Source organism: Sylvia atricapilla, chromosome 6, assembly GCF_009819655.1.
Source record: "Sylvia atricapilla isolate bSylAtr1 chromosome 6, bSylAtr1.pri, whole genome shotgun sequence".
Lineage (NCBI taxonomy): Eukaryota > Metazoa > Chordata > Aves > Passeriformes > Sylviidae > Sylvia > Sylvia atricapilla.
Genome location: NC_089145.1, coordinates 30290779 through 30312272, shown reverse-complemented (window position 1 = coordinate 30312272; position 21494 = coordinate 30290779). Strand labels below are relative to the sequence as shown.

Here is a 21494-nt window from a genome sequence, read left to right as displayed (position 1 = left end):
ACACACTTTATGCACTTCTCTTTTTTGGCATGTCTCAAAGGTCATAATCTCTAAAGCACATATCTGTGCAAATTCTCCTGGCGGAAATAGTCATGCATCCTCTCAGTCCATCATACTTTCAGCTAGATTTTGCCTTCTGGTGCCACAATGCCCCCTCGGAGCAGTGGCCTCTGTTATGAACAGGGATTCCTTTCCTCTGCTTAGATATACTGGAATCAAGCTAGTCTCTAATTCTGACCCATGTGCCCCTTCCTAGCACATCTAATCACACATGTAATAAATCTGCTTTCTCTCTCACACTGTATCAAGGGGCAAGTTACATATTTTCCACTCGGTTCCATATCGCACTAAAAAAGTAAAGCTCTTGCTGGTGTCATAAAAGTACCAGCCACTTGAATGAGGGTAAAGTAATTAATATCAGTCTCTACAGGCAGGCTGAGCCAAATTACAGGTCATCAGTCATAGTTGCTAAGTGAAGAGAAAGAGTATGTTTGAAACAGCTATTAAAATATTTAGCACTATAACAGTTAAATTGATATAAATAATTCTGACACCTACATGCACTCAGCCTCCATTAAGCAGAACTGCTCTCAACAATTAGGTGAAGCTAATCTATTGCAAAACTTCTTTGTCAATTTATGAAAACTGGTCCATTGTTATTGTTCTCAATTCATCACCTTTCACCTTCTGTGCACAGGATTCACTTTTGAAATTTCATTTTACAAGTTTTTTAAAAAGAAATTTAATAAAAAATAAAATAAAGGAAAATAAAGAAACTATATATATTTAAGAGATCTTAGGATAACTTGTCCTGAAGAAACAAATACTTGTTTTTTCTGTCTGGTCCTTAATCAGAGCTATCACCTTTGGGTTTGGATACTTGCCATTCAAATCTACTATCAGCAATTTCACCATAACCAGGAGCACAGACTTAAACAAATCCTTTATCACTATTTTCAGACTCCAATCTTTTTCCAGTATATAGAGTCAAAAATCAAAAGCCTGAGAGATCCACATGTCCCATACACATACTTGTCACCTATTGGAGGGCTATAGCTGTTAACTTCATTTCCCCCTTTCACTCACTGTAATGACACAGAACATGGTCTTTTCTCTTTTTTTCTAGATGGAATGGGGCGAGTCCTTGCTCAAGATGTATATGCAAAAGATAATCTACCACCATTTCCAGCATCAGTAAAAGATGGTTACGCTGTCAGAGGTAAACACTCACTTTGTGGACATCAAGTAGAGTGTCTGCTACCTTATAACATGTTAATTCACCTGTTTGGAATCCAGAAGGGGTTATTTCAGTTTGATTTGACACAGATCACTGCTGAGGTCACAGTTATATAAAATGCAACTGTCTTGAAGGGAGGCTATAAAGCTGATTTCAGATCTTTTAAGTGGATACATGTGTACACGAGCAAATGTGCATCTGTGTGTGCTCCTAGATGTGCACCTCTGTTGCTCATTAATTTCTTGGAAATATTTTAAGCTCAGGACAATAACAGAATATCTATTTCTGAATGGCAGATTCATCTTCTAATCCTCTGTTGCAGAGTTAGTGAGGATTTTCTTATATATCTATTACTTCGTTGAACTGTTACAGGTATTGATTACATCAGAGAATTTTAAAAAACCTTACCATTATGTTCTCTTATGGAGACACGTCAAAAGAAGAGGGTCTTACTTTAAAAATACTGCAGCTGCCATATAATAAAATTAGTTGTATGACTTTATTAATTTCAAGCAGCAAGTATGATTTCCCGAGAGACCTGAATTCTTACTCCGCTTTGCCACTAGGTGCTGCATCATCTTAAACCAGTTCTCTGCGTCAGTTTTTCCTTTTGTAAAGTGAGAATATTGATGCTCGTCTCATATGTCTATGAAGGAAATCTAAAATATACAGAATTGAACATTATAGTAGTAGTGATTTAATTGTGGCAGTGGTTGAATCATCATAACACCATGTTGAAATATGTACACAATAGCCAACTTTCTTCTGTGGACATTAAAATGCCTTTTTTGTTACTGGCAGTTGAAACCATGGAAAGCAACTGCCCATGAAATAGACTGTCTGCAGACCCAGGCAATGGATGTAATCCAGTAGCTTCCTCATATATTTGATATAAAAATAAAATTTCAAGTCCACAAGATGAGTGTGTTTGAGAGACAGCCAGACCAAAATGACTAGTAATAGCAGGAAGGAAGTGCATATGTAGCCAGAGAAATACAGGCAATATAACACTGAGAAAAGCTAAGAGAGTGAGCTCTGAGTAGAATGCTGAGTGACAAGGGCCTTGGGATCAAGCCAATGCTGTCTTGCAGCCTGATTGCTGCAGGGAAAGGCAAAGCACGAGTACAATCTCAGTAAACATGCAGAATGAGCAGAGTGATCATGAACGCCATTTTCAGCAGTTTCTTCCAGAACCAGCACACAAACCCTAATTTTGGTGGTGGATTCAAGCAGAGTAACACTGAGATATTTGAATATGTCCAAAGAAGGACACTAAAGCTGGTGGAAGGGCTGGAAGGAATGTCCTGTGAGGAGGGGCTGAGGACTTTGGGTTTGTTTTGTTTGAAGAAAAAAAAGTATGTTGAGAGGTGACCTCGTAGTTCTCTACAGCTCCCTGCGGAAGGGAAGGGCACAGGGTGGACAGGGACATTTTGTGTGGGAGTGGTTCAAAGCTGTGCCAGGGAAACTTTAGGTTTGACATTAGGAAATACTGCTTTACCAAGAGGGTGGGCAGACACTGGAACAGACTTCCTAGAGAGTGGGTTGATGCCCCAAGCCTATCTGTGTGTCAAAGGCATTTTGAAAATGCCTTTAATAATTTGCGTTACATTTTGGTTAGCCCTGAATTGATCGGGCTGTTCTATTCTATACTGTTTTGTTCTGTTCTTATTATTATTAGGATGTGGGGGAGGAAAAAAGGTTTTAGGCAGAGATAATATTTACTACATTGATGAATACTTCTTACAAAAAAATTAAGGATTAGCTTTCAATGGCATAACGTGTCTGCCCAAACCCCTGTTCTTTACTTGTTTTTATCAGTTGTACATAATCTATAAACTTTGTCGTTTATTATTATTAGTGGGAGAATAAAATCTAATTCAGTAGCATTTTATCAGGTTTTAAATAATATAGCTGTTAGGAATTTCTTTCCCTTCCTTTGCTGGATCATCCAAGCACATTTTTTTTCAACGAAGGTCTAACAACTGTTTTCAGTCGTATTACATGCATTATTCAAGGGTATCTAGTTGAAGAGTCCTTTTCTACTTCTTTATTTTATAGTTTACTCTAAAGTTCATAGATTAGTCTGATAGGCTTTTAAAGCTAAGTTAATTATTAGTCTTCAAACATAGCTAAGTACCATAGATAATGATTTGCAAAGCTGCAGCCAATGCATGAGTACAGATGTGATAAATCATAGACTGAATGGACCTCCTTCCTGGAAGTAGTTCTTCTTGATATAAGGTTACCTAAGTGTATATTCAGGGCTCCTGAAGTAAAGCACAAGTTATTAAGATAAAGGTTGTCACTGATTAGACTTCATCTCTAGGAAATCAACTTTTGACAGGTACATATTTACAATTGATAATAATGCAGATTTAAATGTGATCATTGGAGCCCAGTTTGTTTGAGCAGTCTTGGCACCATGGCTTCTGTGCTTGGAAAGGCAGAGTTGCTTTTGCTTCACACATGCTTTACACCATGAATACCACTAATGCGGCTTGCTGAAAGACCTTTGAGGCAGACAGGAGTTTAAATGTCGTTAGTAATTGTGCCTTCCTTGTCCCTCTAAACATGCAGATTTGCTAAATTGGAAATGCTGAAGACTTGCTAAATCAGTAATCTCTGACTCCTAATTTTCAGTATTTCGGTACTGTCATGAACACTTTTAAATCTTTGTTATTAATGTAATTCCTCCTAGTCTCCATTTACATGACCTCATACTGGCCAGAAATTTTCAGTTAAAAATACTCTGTTCTTTATAACCTGTGTTTTTCAAAATAATAAACACACCTCCAAGGACATAAAAGGTAAAATGTTTGCAGAACTTCTATAACCTTCATCATGCTAACACTGAGGAACTGAACATTAGATCGATCGCCTTTGCTCTTCTCCTGCTCTTAAATTTATAATGCCATCATTTGTTTCATCTCAGTGTTTACCATTTGTGTTGTCCCTCTTAACAGCTGCTGATGGCCCAGGAGATCGATTCATCATAGGGGAATCCCAGGCTGGTGAGCAGGTGAGCACAATTTCTTTTCTCTTTTTTTAATGTATTCTTCTTCTGTAAGATTTTGCTTTGTATTTTTACAAGCTTTGCTAGTGCTCCAAAATTCAATAGTCTTGGATGTGGTGTGAAGTAGGACACAGCTGTACTGACCCTCCTGCTATGCGCCTTGGGACATGATTTCAGAAAGTGAGGTAGTACAGTTACATAAGGAACTAACAAGGATATCCCAAAATACTTCAGAGCATTGTGCTGACATGTCTGATCGGAGTGCATACAGAAACATTCTGCCCCGGTACAATGTTTGAGGACATGAGATTTCTAGTGGTGCAACAATTCGTAAGCAGAGAACAATATGATCTAACCCCCTCTTGCTGATAGATTTTTAAAGGGTGTCAGCCCAATAACTGTTTTCATAAGATGCTTCCATTTTTCACACTGATACCTGCAAAATGAAGTGTATAAAATTTTTATTAAGCTTTTACAGATAGGCAATGATCAGAACAGTCTTGAGGAAGCCTGGCAGCAGCCTGGTTTGAGGCTGGTTTCTGAGAAGAGTGTTTGTGCACCTTAGCAGATACATAGATTGATTTTAAAAGCAAGTTGAGGCATGACCTGTTTGTGACCTGCTGTGCTCTATAAATATTCATGAATAGATGCATTTCGTGATTTGCACTCAAATTCAAGAGCATATTTAATGAAAGTTCTGCAGTAATACGGGCTAATGGTAAAAAAAAATCAGTTATGTTCAACTACTGTTATTCTGTCCATTTAATCATACCTGCCAGCTGTGTTCAGGAAAACATGAGTTAGTCCAAAATGTTTCTCCAGCTATTTCAAGTCCTGATTCTGTGTATTGTATGTGAAATGATGGAGAAAGGGATAAGTAATAGGCAAAACTGAGGATTTTATAGTGTGTCCATTTTGACAGCTAAATCAAAAAAGTCCAAGAAAAATTGGCATATTTCAAAAGTTGTATTGGGTTTTAGAAGTATTACCAGTGACAGGATTATTCAATTTTTTTTAAATGGGCTTGAACTGTTTCTAAATGTGTAATAGGCATTTAATTTGGCTAATCCTGATAGATAGGAAGAACTGTAAAAATTATTTTTGCTTTAGGTCCCATCCATCATCAGGAATTATACTTTGGTAAAATAAACACCTTCTCAGTACTGATATTCATGTGAACTTAGGTTAATGGATATGTTGTACAAAATACGTAAAATTACTTTAAATTCTAAAAAAACTGAAGCAAATTTATTCAACGTTTTTTTAACCTGCCTTATATTTTTAGCCGTCCTGACTGCATTTTCAACCGTAGGTCCAGAATCCAAAAGACTTGTCAACTCTTTTTACAACCCTCTTTATGATCATTATAAAATAGCAAGAACCAGCAGAGCAACCCACTGAATTATCACTTCTATCACTATTCTCCTGTCATCAATATAATTTTGCTAGGTAAATATCACAAAACAGTGTTGCTTAAAAGCAGTTCTGTTCAAGTTGCCTCTAATGGAGAGTACTTCCCATTAGAAGTCTGAAGTGTTTCAGTGTCCAAATCAGTTCAGCAGGTTTGTACAAAAGATAAAAGGGCAAATGGAAGCTATTTCCCTCCTACAAAGTTCAAGAGCTCACAAATGTCTCTCTACAGGGACAATCTGTCCTCCCAGATTACAGGGAATAGGAAGGCTCTCTGGCAAGGAGCAAAAATTGGGGGGGAAGCAGGCATGGAAAGGGAGACTATTTCTGAAAATACCAGTGGCAAGTTAGAAAAACAAGGCTGTTGACCTCGGAATAATTGGTCAAAGTTTTTTTCTGGGGCAAACACATCTTCAGGTTCATCTCCTTCCCAAGAAATTATTTATAGCCTTGGAAGGCTCCTCAGTCTCATTTCACCCTTCAGTCACTCTCAGCAGCAACATTCTGCTTTTCATGTTACAGACCAATTAACAGAATGATTCACAGCAGGGAGTTCAAAATAGATTTAGATTTGGCTCCTCCTGTAGAGAAAAAGGTTATGTAAATTCTAGTAGCAAGGAAGAAGATGGGACTGAGAATTGCAGGGTGGTCATATAGCCAAGTTGGACATTTCTGTATCAATTTTTAATTTCTGTATTTTCTGATTTCCATCTCCAGATGGTCATAATTATGTTAACCCTTTTTTTTTTTTTTATCATATATGAGGGAAAGTTTTCAGACATTACCCTGCTTTGGGGAGGTTAGGGCACACTTGAGATTACTGGTCTCGAGCCACCCACAGTGGCCTGTGTGTGAAACACTCAACCACAGGAAAAATGGTTTTCCTTCTGTAGACTCACACAGACTTGCATTTCCTGCAAGACTTCAAAAAGGTGTTTGTAAGAGGCACTACGACTAACCACCTACAATATAGGATGAAAAGCAGGCATTTTCCATTCTTCCATTAACTTGTGCCTTTTTACAGAAAGGAGCATGGATGATTCTGAATCACACAGGAGAGGTGTAATCATGTGCACGAGAAAATGCCTGAGATAGGGGTTGTGCTTATTAGATTATTTCTGGGTTTTATTCAGTGATTAAAATTGAGTAGATTATCAGTAATGAAGACAAAGGACAGAAACCAGTATTGTCCCATTGCAGGTAAAAGTGAGATCTCAAAGGCTTTTAGAAGAGCTTCTGTGAAATTTTTGCACATTAATATGTTTTCTGAGAAGCAATCATTTCTTTATCTTCATTGTCTCTATCACAGAGGAACACAGCCCTAGAGATTCACAAATAAATCTGAGGGTTGACTTTTGTTCATAAAGTTAATCTGATTAAATTCTCAACAGACAAAAAGGAAATTAAATATATGAGCAATATAACCAGTTCTAAAAGCAATTGTATCATGAATTTGTTTAAATGTATCACATCATTGCACCTCAAAAAATTAATTCATCTAACAATAAACTCCAAAAACATGGTTAGTTACAGCACATTTTATCACCATTGGCTCTGATTTGGGACAGTTGTAGACATTTTGTATTCTTTGTGATGCTTTTTAAATGGGAGTAAAATTTTATGCAATACATTTTTCCTCTGACATTTGTCATTTAAGCCGGCAATACTTAGTAAGTTCAAAACAATATTACCTATTTGTAATGTACCCTTCAATTATATCTACAATGGCGTGCAAAATATATAATCCAAGGCGTAAGCTTTTCCTTTTGTAACATTTCTTTACATAAAAATCAAAATTGCACACTAGATAGCATTATTTTCCCTTTTAAGCAGCTTTAGTATAAATGGCAGTATCTCTGCTACCCATCCACAACTCCTTGAATAGTCTATGGTGAGGAATAAATGCCATTTTCTTAAAAGTGGCTTTTTTTTTTCATCTGGTTTAGATACCTACATTGGGATAGCCTGAATCTTGCCTTAAAAATACACCGTGACACATGGCAAGTGTGGGGTTTTTTTATGTTCTTCTCTAAGGATACTAGGTTTCCATTACCTGTAGAAAAGGGTCAAGATTCAATCAGTTCTAGGCTCAGCTGTTTCTTGGAATAGGAAGGTCACTGTGATACTGTGGTAAGCCAGATAAAAACCATCCCCAGCCTCCTCCTAGAGCTTTTGTCCCAAATGTGTGAAATGCATACATTTCACAGTAAAACTCCCCTCTCAGAGGTTATGACAGTGCTGAAGTGCAGTAGAAGAATGGGCAAGGCAAACAGGTTTATGCAGCTGAAGTGCTGACCACTGGTCTAGAGTTTGGTCGTGTCTGTCAAACTCCTGACAAAAGGCATGGAGTAAATTTCCCCAGAGCAGGAGCAGGTAGCAGTCCTGGGCAGTACTGCCTGCAGCCTGCCAAATGTGTGCTGAGTACATTTTGAGAAGTCCTGGATGTATTCCAGCACTGCATATGGAATGTAGAGTCAATGTGCACGTGAGGTATACGTGTGACACATACAGAATATGTTGCTCTGATCACAGCTGCATAGATCTGTGTGTAGCACGTGCTCACTTATAACTGTGAAACCTAAATAAGCTAGGCTCACTGCAGTGCTGTGGGGAGCCAGCAATGAAATCTCAGTCATCATATCAGCTTCTTGTAGTTTCATTTTTTTAGGAATTTCTTTTAGTTATATATTTCTTAAATAGTTATGGTCAAATTACAGTTTTACCCTGGATTTTGACAAATGTTTATTTAAATAGTCTGCCTGGTGAGAAGTATTTTTAAAACCATATCATTTGTTTGTTTATGTTGTTCTGATATTTTTCTATTCTTTGTACTGCTCCTGCTGAAAGTTTTTCATGTCCTATGACTTTATAGAATTGTAGAATATTATCAATTTTAGGTTATTCTAAATTGACCCTCACAAAGATAGATATTCTCTGTGAACTAGTATTGAGCTCAGTGTTCAGAAGTCTGCTTAAAAATTAAGCAGTTGGTTACATCATTATAGTATATGTTGGTCCTTCTTATATAGTATGCTGGTAAAACAAAACAGAACAAAAATCCAACCAAAGGAAAGCAATTTCAGCCCTGGCAACCAGAGTGCTCTGCAAAAATATTTATGTACTGAGAACTGCTAGTTTTTCGTTCATGGATGTTTCCAGGTGGTCACCATCTAACAGTTAAATTTCTAAGCCAGTTTTTTTCTGTGCCGAGTATTTTTCTGAGGGTCAGTATATTCCTTCTTCTGGAAGTTGTTCCTGTGATAGAAATGTAAGGAGAGAAAACTGAAGCCACCTAATATGTGGCCATCTAAATAAACCTGGTGTGAATCAGAGTTTATTGTACCTGTTGATATTGCTCACGGTATATCAAGAGTTATGCTGCAAATAAGAATTCTGGTCTTTCAGATAGATTACTTGCATAAAGTTCAAGTGGTTTGAATTTTTTTCCCCAAAAAGTAGATTAATTTCTGGTTTTTCTTTTTTATTTTTCAGCCAACTCAGACTGTGATGCCTGGTCAGGTAATGCGTGTTACAACTGGTGCTCCGATTCCATGTGGTGCTGATGCAGTGGTGCAAGTGGAAGATACAGAGCTCATCAGGGAATCAGATGATGTGAGTCACAAGTCAAAAACCTCATTTTTCTTTTGTGTGTAGCAGTAAATGGTGCATGATACAATCCTGTAAATATGAAAGACAGTCATACAGAAAAGCTCTTGAGTAATCTCAGAAGTCTGAGGATTTTTGCATCAGTTCCTAGTGGCAATTCTCACTTTTTCAGGCTGTAATAACAGTACCACAGACCTTCCTGTTCTGACTGATTTTTCATCAAAATTGTTGAATCCTGACTCTAAAATGCTTGGGAGCATGATTTGAGTGAAAGGCAAATGCTTCCTGGAAATCTATGCCTATAATCCAATTTGAATGCCTACTGTATTCACATTTTAAAATATGGGCTTGTGGAAATCTCACCAAAGAAGAAGGGAAAATGTTTTCTTAAATAACATATTGATCTCGGAATAATACACTGAATTACTGCTGATGTAATTAAAGCTGAATATGATTTTCTATGGGAAAGAGAACTGTTTAAAGTGCTGCAAAATCCATAGGATGACTTGGGTTCTTTTAAACTGTGCTATGAACACAGTTCTGTATTATCAGAGTTGGTCTTGTTTCAGCAAAGGTGAATTTGGTGGATTTTGGAGAATACTTCTTATACAAATACCTTCCAATGAATCCATTTAGAAAAGGAGGTTTTGTTATGAAATGGGAAGTAAACGCATCCCAAGGTTTTTTTAACTACAAGTAAGATTTTTAAAAGACATTTGTGTTCCTTTAAAATGAGAACACTACTGAATTTAGGACCTCTGAGAACCAAGAAATGGATATGGTGCATATTCCTCCAGAATGTAGACATAACCCTGTATTTGAACAGATTTTCCAGCCTACCTTTAAATCATACAACTGGACTACCTTACAGATGCTGCAAATAAGAACACAGAAAGAAAACACAGGAAAAAAATACAGAAAAAATACGAATGCTGTAGTACTAATTCTGTGTGCACAGTTGTCTCAATATAGTGAGATGTGCTTTTTATGAAGCAGAGGAGCTCTCTGTAAACAAGTTTATTCCAAAGAGTCCATCTTAGACTTTCTTTGTGTTGCTGTGTTTGCTTCTGAATTCCAGCTGTGATTTCAAAGCACTATCATCATGTTTGCTGTCATCTGAAAGACTTCAAGGCAAGAAGATACATCTCTTATTGACACAACTTTCAGGTTCAGCTTTGGAATGAACTGTGTATGGTTCTGTGCTCAAATCAGCCTTTGCTCTACTGCTGTTCTGACACCCAGTTCCCTTTCACCACAGCTCAGTGTCAGCATTGTGATTGCAGCTGGGGTGTAAGCAGGTGAATTTTAGTGTTCAAAACTGATATAGACTGCAAAAATTGAAACCCACTCTCAGGATCCTTTCTCATGCCTTATTAGTCTTATGAAATGCATAGATTTTTACATCTAATGAAATCTGCTGTCTAAGCTGTCCTTCTTCCTATCAGGAATTACTGAAATTACCAATCCTGCTTTGAGGTTACAGATGTATATGTATAGATTATGTCTTCCTGCAAAATACACTTCTTCACTGCTTGTTAATTATTCCATTAGTCTTACTGAGCAGTTTTTGTGTGGCCATTGCCCACCTCATCTTGAGAGGACTATCACATTGCAGAGCAACACATGTGGTAACCTTCTATTTTTCTATTTCTTCTTTGGATGACTCTGTCCTGCCTTCCATTTTTTATGTGCATGCTCTCCTCTGCATGTGAGAACAGGTTATTTGGCTATGTGCTTAAAGTTTTAATTTTTTCACGAATGGTCAGCCACCTTGCACTTATTTTTCCTGCCTATAAGTATAGGATAGAACTCTTTAATTTCTCCTTGTCTTTGAATACATCACTTTATGAATCCTGTTCATAATAATTAGTATTGTTTAATTAATATGTTATTTTCTTCTTTTCCTTTTCATGTCTGGGTGGCTACATATTTCAAGAATATTTTCCTTTTTGGTGTTAAGAACTCCTTCAGGGCTGGGATTTAACTGAAGTGAAATCTCTAGCATCTGAAAAATGTTCTTCTGAAAAGGGGTTATTTTCAAAGGAACTAATTCCATGAGTTCTAGTTGTGGTAGCAGTACTTAAATTTCATTGCAAGCATTCCCCAAATGACCTTAGAAGTCATAGGCCTGAAATGAATTACATCTATCCATCAGGAAGAAAAATTCTCATCGGCTTGCCAAATGCACATTCATTAAGAAACACATCTATCCCCTTTTCATTTTGAGTTTTTATGTCGCCTTGTAAGAGAACGGAGCCCAGTGTGATCAACCAAAACAAGAGTTAGATCCTGCAGCAAGCCAAAGCATCAGCCAGCAGAGCAAGTTACTCAGATATAGTTCAAAATGTGTTAATACACAGCAAGAATGCTGCCCTGACACTCGCCAAAGGAGAGATGTTCTCAGTGTAATGCCATACTTCTCTGCAAGCCCCTCTAGCCACCTTGAATTCTATTCCTTAAGCATTCTGGGATATCCATCATTCCATAGATGTCAATCTCTGTATATCACCATGTTGTCCATAGTCACACTTTCCACAGTGCCTTTTGAACCTCGCATTGCTGAATTCCTAATAAAGCCTTTTTTTTTTTTTTTTTTTTTTTAGTTATTTCCCCTAATCCAGGAGTCCTAAACAGGACCTTTTATATTAATCAAATGTACCATTACCATCCTCTTGATTCCCTTAAAATCTTCTATCCATCTTTAAATGTTATCAAAGATACAGAAATTTCAAATCTTCACAATTGAACGATCCCCAGAGTGTCATAAAAATAAATCATTTTGGGACTAACCATTGCCTCAAATTTTTATTGTAAGATTCAAGTGTCTTTTACAGCCTCACCTGGCAGTAAGGGGGCAGAAGGTCATTCTGGGCACCAGCACAGCCAATTTGAACACTCACAGAGAAAAATCATCTCTTATACAAAAAAAGCAAACACATAATAAACAGAGTTTGCAATAAAAGCTTGTGAAAAGCATATGAAAATATGGGGATAATGTAACAATTTTTTTCATTAGTTATTTTCTTGTTTTGAGGGTTTAAATTTTCACAGTAAGTAAACAGAACCTCAATCTCTAATAACACATTCATTACCTTTAACTTTGGGGCCTTAAGTTTAGAGCATTTAATGTGAACTCAGAAACTGAAGCCTATATCACCTTTAAGAAAAGATACAAGTCCCAGTGTCCAATACAACACTGCTGTTCTTGTAAGATTTCCATATAACACTGACTTGCCTTGTTTTGCTTGTAATATCAGTGTCTGATTTGTAACTTCAAGGTATTTAAATATGAAGCACTACATGATAATGTAAAAACAGAATTCGTTCCAGTCTAAATTTAGATTTAGTGCTACTGACAGTCTGGCACTATCTCAAGGCTGAGTGTATATATCATCAACCCATTTTCAGGGCTTAAAATTAAATATTAATTATATCGGTCATGTGCCATTTATTGGCATTGAATGAATCATCAAACTATTGACATTCTGAACAAGGAAACGCATCAGACTTTTTAGGCCACTGTCTCTTGTTCACAGTAAATAAACAAGATGAATGAGCCCTTTTCTGGTTCCTCCAAGGCTCTCAAGTAGGAGTATCCACTACAGAAATCTACGTGAAAATCCTGAAATAGCTGCAGCACACAGCTTCTTTCCACCTTTCTGCTAATGTAATGTCTGCCAGACTAATGGTCTGTTTGAAATGCCATCTTTGATATGGTTTGACCAGATCAAGTTGGCTGAGAGGAGTAGAAAGAATCCACTCAGTACACCAGATCAACAGATGTAACATAGGAAAGCTATATAAACACAGGTATCATTTAAAAAAGATAGGAAGCTAAAACTACATATTCAGTGCTGGTCCTCACCAAGTGAGAGCTCATTGTAAAGAGCATTACTTAGAATGCTGTTCAGTTTTAGCACACATTGTATTACAACCTTGACAAACAAATCAGGAGAACAATATGATGCTTAAACCGTAATGTCTCAGTGTAATGAGTGCTGTAAGCTGTGTAGACTTCTGAGAAATTAAACATTAATCTTCTTTGAATAGCTCAACTGACCATATGTGATGTCCTTGTGTTTGTAGGGCACTGAAGAACTAGAAGTTCGAATCCTGGTGCAAGCTCGACCAGGCCAAGATATCAGGTCTGTATTTATTAAAGTATCTCTGTAAGGTATAGAAAGGCTGATGGATTTCAGAGTAATTTTTTAATCATGAGTAGTACTGACATTTTGACAGTCTGACTAAGAAGTCACTCCTCACCTGGAGCAGGACCAATCAAGGAAAGGTACTTTGAATCTCATTCTGTTTCTCTTTCATGTTGTTTTTCTGTCCTGATTTTCAGACCCATAGGACATGACATTAAAAGAGGTGAATGTGTGCTGGCTAAAGGAACCCACATGGGTCCCTCTGAGATTGGTCTCTTAGCAACTGTTGGAGTAACTGAAGTAGAAGTTAACAAGTTTCCAGTGGTTGCAGTAATGTCAACAGGGAATGAGGTAAGAATTTCGTTTAGAATTATAGTCTGAAATGCTGTATTTTTTTTGTCTTTTGAGGCTGTGTTTTGGTTCATGACTTCCACGCTCTTCCAAGTAGACTCACTTTTTGAACTGCAACTCATGCTGACACGAGCTATTTTTGTGAGGGATCAACCCATAATTATCTGCTTGTGTTTTCTCCCTTAGGGGCTTTCTCACAGGTCTCACACTGTCTTTGCCAAAATTCTGGTAATGTATGCAACTGTATGCCAGCTGCCTTCCTCATGCCAGCAAGGGAGAACCTGTGGGGTAGTCAGGGTTGTATGATTCATGTTGCCAGCCATGACTGAAGAGTAATTTCTTTTAAGCAACACCCTCTGTGTCTATAACACAAATGGCAGACAAGCTGTCTTTGAAAACTGCATAGTTCTACCAAATGCCTTGTTGCAGTGTTGTGCCTCAAAATTCTTTCTAATAGTAGCACATGTTGAAATCAAGACACTTTCCTGTTGGTAGAACAGCAGACCAGCTTTATAAGTGCTTTAACTTTTACATCAGAAAAATCAGGTTTAAGATTAAGTTAATTTACTAACTTTACATATGTTGTATGTTGCCCCAGGCCAGTAACTGTGCCCTCTCATTTCCTTCTGCAGAAGGACAGAGAAAGAATAGGAAGAGCAAAATCTAAAGAACATGTGGGTTGAGATATGTGGGCTAAGACAGCATGAGGTTTTGACTGTCCTTTATGACAAACTTTCTGAAATCCAGCCACTAATATTACCTCAATCCAGCTTAAATATGTTCAATTTTGAAAGATTTTGAAAACTTTTCATAGGTTGAATTGTTACCTGGTGTACAGATTATTGCCAAATTTCATAGCATAAACAGGGTGTGGCATGCAGGAACCAAACCACTAACTGAGAAATAAATCCATAGAGCTACAAGGATTACAGGTGACGATTTTCTGATTAGTAACTTCCATATAACTGAAGATGCTTGTATGTCATTAAAGGGTCCTTTACTGATGTGAGCATTCTCTTTTGTGGGTTTCTTTAACATCCTATGAAAATCTTCACAGAAGATGAGCTGCAAGCCATAAAATTTACCCACACTCCATTTTTCATTATTCTTACCTTACTACCTAATGCTGTGATTTTGACAGATACATTCTTATTAGTAGTATTATTATTTACCTTCTGTCAACATTGTGTTGCCCTTTTGTGTCCTACATTAAAATTTCTAATATATATAAAGCATACATTTACTTATGTAGTTTAGCTTCCAAAATACACGGGAGATAATTGCCATGATATACTATCTTAAGAGAAAGTTTTTAGTTCAAAATGATAATTGATATAAGAACTAAGCATAAGGCTTCTGTCTATTAAAACAGTGCAGATTGTTGTATTTAAAAGACATCTGTTTTGGAAAGCAGACAATGAACTTCAAAATGTTCATTTATACCTTTAAATCTGATTAACAATATCAATGAGGTTCCCTTAAACCATTTAAAGGGGAACAATAATATGATACTTTAAAGTTGGTTTATTTTTTGATTGGTGATGTCTGTGATTAGAAGCCATGTACTCATAAGGAGTAAGAATGTTTTGCAGACATTAACCAATAGAAACAAACTAAACAACATGGAGGATGGGACTAAACAAGCACGTTATGTATCTTACTAATTTAAATTCACAAAATCACTTTATATATATGTTTCATGATATGTGTCTAAAAGTATCCTGTCCAACCCAAAAAAGAAATTCTCACTTGTGTAGAGCACAGTATTCCAAGGAGACTGACTGAGAGGATTTCTGGTTTTATAGCTGCTGAATCCTGAGGATGACCTCTTGCCAGGAAAGATTCGGGACAGTAATCGTTCAACTCTCCTAGCTACAATCCAAGAACATGGCTATCCAACAATCAACTTGGGAATTGTGGGTGATAAGTAAGTACCACGTGTTAGTAAAGATGTCACTTCATATTCATGTGATGCACTTTATGGCATCCATGGGAAAAAGAAACACCAGAGAAAATGTCACTCATTACAAGTGTCACAGTGTTGTGACAAGGCACATCTTGGAGAAAGTATTTCACCCTTTTCATTGGTGCAAGAAATAAGTCTCTTCTAATATTAGGATGAATATTTTGAACAAAAAATTATTTAATGGTGTTTAATTTGTTTTGCATTCTGTTTGTTGAAACAGATAATCTATTCCCTGTTGCAAACTGAATTTACTGTTTCAGTATCCCTCCAAGCCCTATACTTAAAACACATAAAGAGAGACAGTCCTTCAGCAGCTATACTTTTTTTCTGGTCAAATAAAGGGAGAAGGAAAATTTCTTTCAGAGTTTACTTTCCATGCCAAAATTAATTTAGAGTATAAAATTTTGTCATATTCTGAATTGTTGTCTTTTGAGGAAGGCCCCACTGCTGCATATTGCTCAACATTTCCAGAAATATGTGGAAGATTTTTTTTTTTTTTTTTTTACTTTAATGGTTTTTACTTTGATTGCCACAGAGTAGCACCCTACTGATCAGTCTTTCTGTTCATCTCACAGAGATTGCTCCTTGTTTCCCAGTGGCAGTGAAGTGACATCTCTTGAGAGCTCTAGGATAAGTGATTGAAGTGTTCAGTTTTTTGTCCTTTGCAAGACTGTGTAGTGACTGCCGTCCATGGCTTGAGTGTCTCAGCATAATGTATTTCCTCAATTTATTGAGACCTAGAAGCTGTGAATAGTCTTTCTTGATTTTCGGTTTGGGTATCAAACCAACTGACAGACTTGGTTTGACAGAGTGTTTTGTTCAGGTTGTCCTAGTGGGTAGTTAAAAGTTAAAAAAAAAAAAAAAAAAGAAAAGCAGATTACAAGGTCCTAGTGAAGGACTAAAAGGGAATTCAACCAGGTTACCATAAGGGAACAGGTCATTTCAAACCGAGTCTTCCCTAAAGCAGTATTCCATACAAAACATTGCTAGCCTGACAGGAAGTATACGAATGGGCCAGCCACTGCATGGTTTTGCAGCAGCTAAACCAACCTGCGTGGTGGCTGCAGGAAATGCAGTTGAATTGGAAGTGCTCATACATGGAATGTGACATCACAGATCTTAGGGAAGGCAAACCCTTCTGGATACTCTCACTGCATCCAGGTATCCCTTTTTTGCTTCTCTAGCCTAGCAAAACACCACTGCAGTTCCAAACAACAATAAATATCAAGCCCTCCTACCCATGAATGCTTCCAGTTTCAGGTAGTGATGTCATAGAGTGTCTAAACTCATGAGACTCTTCTTTCCAGGAATGGTATCTAAATGTCCTCGATTGCTAGAGCTTTCTATATTATAAGGACCTTTTTAAGCTTTAAAACATAAGTAGAAGAGTTTTCAAATGAAACTATTATATCCGGAGATCGGATTCTAGATTTGCATAGCTAAGAAAAAAGAAAACAGCCAGAAAAATTCTCTTAGCTTCTGAGGGCCATCTCTGTGTAGAGGGATTAGCAGGGATTTTTTTCAGCAAAATACTCTTGGTGGAACTTTTTTACCACCTGCAGGAGCAAAAGCAACAGCTACCGTTACCAGCATTCTTGGTCAACAACTATTGTCAACAACTTACATCCAGTATGACCAATGGCTTCATCCAATGGAAAAGATGCTTTCCCTGATAGTCCCCTCTGGAAAAATAAGAGTGTAAAGCTTGTTTATTCTTCATGGCCTTGTCCTAATCAAATAGGTATAGTCTCAACTTTACTGTAAAGTCAACACTATCAAAAGGAGAGTTTAACTTAAAGTCTTTATGCAAAACTATAGCTATGTACTCCATTGCCTTCAGGAATCATTTCTGTGGGCTCTTAGGCATGGAGAGTCTGTGAAGATAAATAATCTTGAAAGCTCTCAGTAATAAATGGCAAACAACTTTAGAATCATTGAATCATTTAAGTGGGAAACGACTTTAGGATTATCAAGTCCAACCAGCACTGCCAACTCCACGACTAAACCATGTCCCCTGGTGCCACGTCTACATGTCTTTTAAATACCTCCAGGGGTGGAAACTCCATCACTTCCCTGAGCAGCCTGTTCCAATGCTTGATGGCCCTTTCAGAGAAGTTGTTTTTGGTGATACCCAATTTAAACCTCCCATGCTGCAACTTGGGGTCATTTTCTCGCATCCTGTCACAAGTTACTTGGGAGAAGAGACCAATCCCCACCTGGCTACACCCTCCTTTCAGGTGGTTGTAGAGAGTGATAAGGTGCCCCCTGAGCCTCCTTTTCTCCAGGCTGAACAATTCCAGCTCCCTCAGACACTTCTCATCAGCCCCAGATCCTTCAATAGCTTCATTGCTCTTTGGAATATCTTTCTTGTAGTGAGATTTAAGGCCCAAGAGAATTTTTTATTTTTCTATATTTTTTGCAAATATATTTTATGACCTTTTTTTACTTACTAGATGCTAGCTGAACACCAGGCAGCAAACAAATATATCAGTCAAAGTAAGTGTCTGTAGCTTTGCTTTCAGTTACAAGAGAGGTTGATTCTTTTGAATCTTCACTATTAAAATGATCCCTGAGTCTTGAGATAATAACCTTGGCAAAGGTAGTAACAGTTCTTTTCAAATGTTTGGTCTCCTGCTTTTTTTTGTTTCATGCTAACAAAGCAGCTTCTGCAGAGGTAGTGACTTTAGTTCATAGAAGAGAAATAATGAGCCTCCAATCACAGAGTGTACTTTGCAGAAAGTTTTGAAAGAATATTTCATTACTATTGACTTAGCTAAAAGTCTTCTGCAACAGATATCAGGATTCAGTCTTAGCAAGTCTTCTGCCATTCTTCCACACACACATGCCCAATCCATATCTGTGCAGCAGCCAAATTCATCTGCAGTTCTGTTTCACTCAAAAGGAAAATCTGATTGTGTAAATCAGTTTGATAAGAAGTACGGTGTTATTTCATTACGTAATAAAGCTAACAGAGTGTTGCCCATACAACTATTTCAGTACATATCTTTTGGACTAACATGACTGATTTGATGGAGTACTGTGGCACTTGAACAAAGCAAAAACTTGAACTACCAGAAAGATGTTACAAAGGGCACAATTTTGGCACTTTAGTTGGCATGTTTGCAAGAAGAGAGGAACAAACCTTCAGTGTCTGTTTTATGGTTTATTGAAGTTAAACCATAGATTGTGTGTTTCTGTGTGCTCATGTATATGTGCATTTTGTATGTATAATATGTGTCCAGACTTTGAAAAACAGGAAGATTTTATATGCCTGCAATATCTACTGGTGTAGTAAAAATACTGGCAAACATAGTTTTCAGAAGGAAAAATTTAAAACTTGAACTTTTTTTTAATGTATCATGGTATATATTTCTTCTTCCCCATACTTTAGATTTGGGTGGGTTTTTTCCTATTTCCTTTTTTTAATGCAATTTTCAAGAGGTAAATTTTACTTCATTTTACTGGGAGTATCACTGCCTGTACACTGTAAGCATTAGCGGGGTTTGAGACAGCAGCTAATAGGGAGCACAGTTGAGTATTACAGTTGCTGTAATGGGTCAAAATTTCTAACAGGCATGGAAATCCTCTTAAATCATATTTGCAGATCTAATATTTATCTAATAATAAAATTTTTAGAGTAGTATTTGCAAAGACAAACTTGGAGGTTATTCCTCAGTATCTTTTCAGCATACAACTCACTCAGAGGTGTTTAGGTAAAAAAATAGCTTGTCCAGCTTCTTCAAAGCCCAGGATTGTGATACGTGTAAACAAAGAGAATGTGAAAAGATGGGGAAGCATACTGAATGTCTGAGTTTCTGAAGAGTAGCTAGAAGCATGTTGAAAATGCCTTTGCATATTAATCATATGTGAAGTTACATTTTGAACTGACCACTCAAGTCTGACTTAGCTTATGGTTGTACTTTCATTTGAAACTAGTATTATTTTTCTTTTGGGAGCATTTTAATGATTTCTGAGATTGTCACTATCGTTTCTCTTCTCATAAATTGTATCTATCACTCAATATTCAAAATAAAAAACAGAAATTCCAAAACCCAGAGATAAAGTTTACAGTAGAAATCCTAGAAGAAAGCAATAGGAGAAAAGAACAGACCTGGGAGTCTGATACAGCTGAAGTTAGGTCTGGCCAGAAGCCAAAATTTTCTCTATTTGTGTTTTTAGTATGTAAAAGCCAAGCTGTTTGAAAAGCACACATCTCTGAGTAGAAGTGGAAGATATATCCATTTCCAGAGCTACTGCAAACACAAGAAACAAATGCAAAACTAAAAAAAGGGCGAACCCTTCTGATATTGTTGTTACTGTTGTGTCTTATGTTTTTTGTCTGAATCACAGACTCAGTTGCTAAAAAAGTTTAAAAAAACAACTGGCTAGTTAAAATTGGTAATCCAATGTACTTTTGAATGTTGCCTCCTAATTACAAGACCAAGTTAAAAAGGCTTCTGATTTCATTTGCTTTGCTTATAATCTATGAAGTTATTTGTTTTTTTGGTAACCAATGATAAAAATAAGTTGCATTTCTGATCTAATCTGTAGAAGTCTAAATTATCAGGATATTTTTGTGTCTGATATTTCATTTGTGTTGTTCTTTGTATTCCATTGTTTCAAGTGTAAAGTTTAGCCCTAGCAAAATTTGCTGTAGTGTGGGCCTCTGTTTCACAAAGTCATCTTCGATTTTGACAGCTTTTCTTCTATGAAAGACTCTTACTAAGCTTGCTTAGGAGTTTTGATCACGTATGTAATTAATTCAATTTCCTCTGCTTTTACCTTTGTTTACATGAGTGCATTTTCCCCTTCTCTTCATTCTTTTCCCTAATTTCTAATTCCCTTATCATTTTTCTCAGAGACATGTATAAAATCTAGTTGCTTCCTGCAGCATTTTCATTTATAAGCCTGTGATTTCACAGTGGAGAGAGAAAGAGTCTCTCTCCTTAGGAGAAAAATTCAGGAAATTCATATTATTTCCTCACTTGCTTGAAATATTTATCCAAATAGTTATTAAATCAGCAGTTTATGAGAGCTTTTTTATATTAGAAAATTATTTGTTTGTTTACCTCTTATTTGTTTACCTCTCCTTTTTAATGTACTGTTGGACATAGAGCTCCTAAATGACAGGTAAACCTATTAAAATCACCTCTGCTGTTGTAACAGCATTTCTCTGTGATACCCCTAAAATAAAAGCTTTGGTAGAGTCTCTTCATATTTAGAATGAGTACTGAAATCTTACTGAAGGATTTAGTCTGCTTCGATTTTAAGTTTGCCATCCCAAAAAAAGGCTTAAATCTTTTGAATTTGTGTAGCTTGGATGTAATTATTACGATTATAATATAGATGGAACATCTGGAGTAGAGGGAGGAGAGTGGAGAAACTGCTCCACCTCTGAAATTTCTCATGCAATACCTGCAATTTCTCACGCAAGTCTGACACATATCATTATATGAGCTAGAATATCACTTAAGGGCGGAATCCAGGCATAGAATCCTAGTCTCTCCCTGGTCCAGTGTAATGCCAGCTTGGGTAAAAGCAAATATACTCAACAAAATTAGTAGTAGTATCATTTAACAAATGACCGCAAGAAAATGCTTGTTAGAGAAAAGACCTTACATTAAATGTCACAGTATTATGTTTTGCTCAAGTGACTTCACTTCTAATTCTGCTCAAAAAAACAACAGTGTTATAAATTTTTATCATAGCCTAATGAATGCAGGGACACAGAGTAATGGTTTGAAGGTGATTCAGATGTGGAGG

The 21494-nt window shown here is 36.8% G+C and overlaps 1 protein-coding gene across 14 annotated transcripts in view; it reads left to right on the top strand.

Annotated features, from left to right (window-relative positions):
* Nucleotides 1-21494, top strand: part of GPHN (gephyrin) — a 274586-nt gene that overhangs the window by 230401 nt on the left and 22691 nt on the right. For all 14 annotated transcript variants that reach the window (XM_066321405.1, XM_066321403.1, XM_066321399.1 and 11 more), the window contains 6 exons: nucleotides 1127-1219; nucleotides 4201-4256; nucleotides 9153-9272; nucleotides 13353-13411; nucleotides 13612-13765; nucleotides 15571-15692. In XM_066321405.1, the coding sequence (XP_066177502.1) occupies nucleotides 1127-1219; nucleotides 4201-4256; nucleotides 9153-9272; nucleotides 13353-13411; nucleotides 13612-13765; nucleotides 15571-15692 (604 nt within the window). The remainder of the gene's footprint in view (nucleotides 1-1126; nucleotides 1220-4200; nucleotides 4257-9152; nucleotides 9273-13352; nucleotides 13412-13611; nucleotides 13766-15570; nucleotides 15693-21494) is intronic.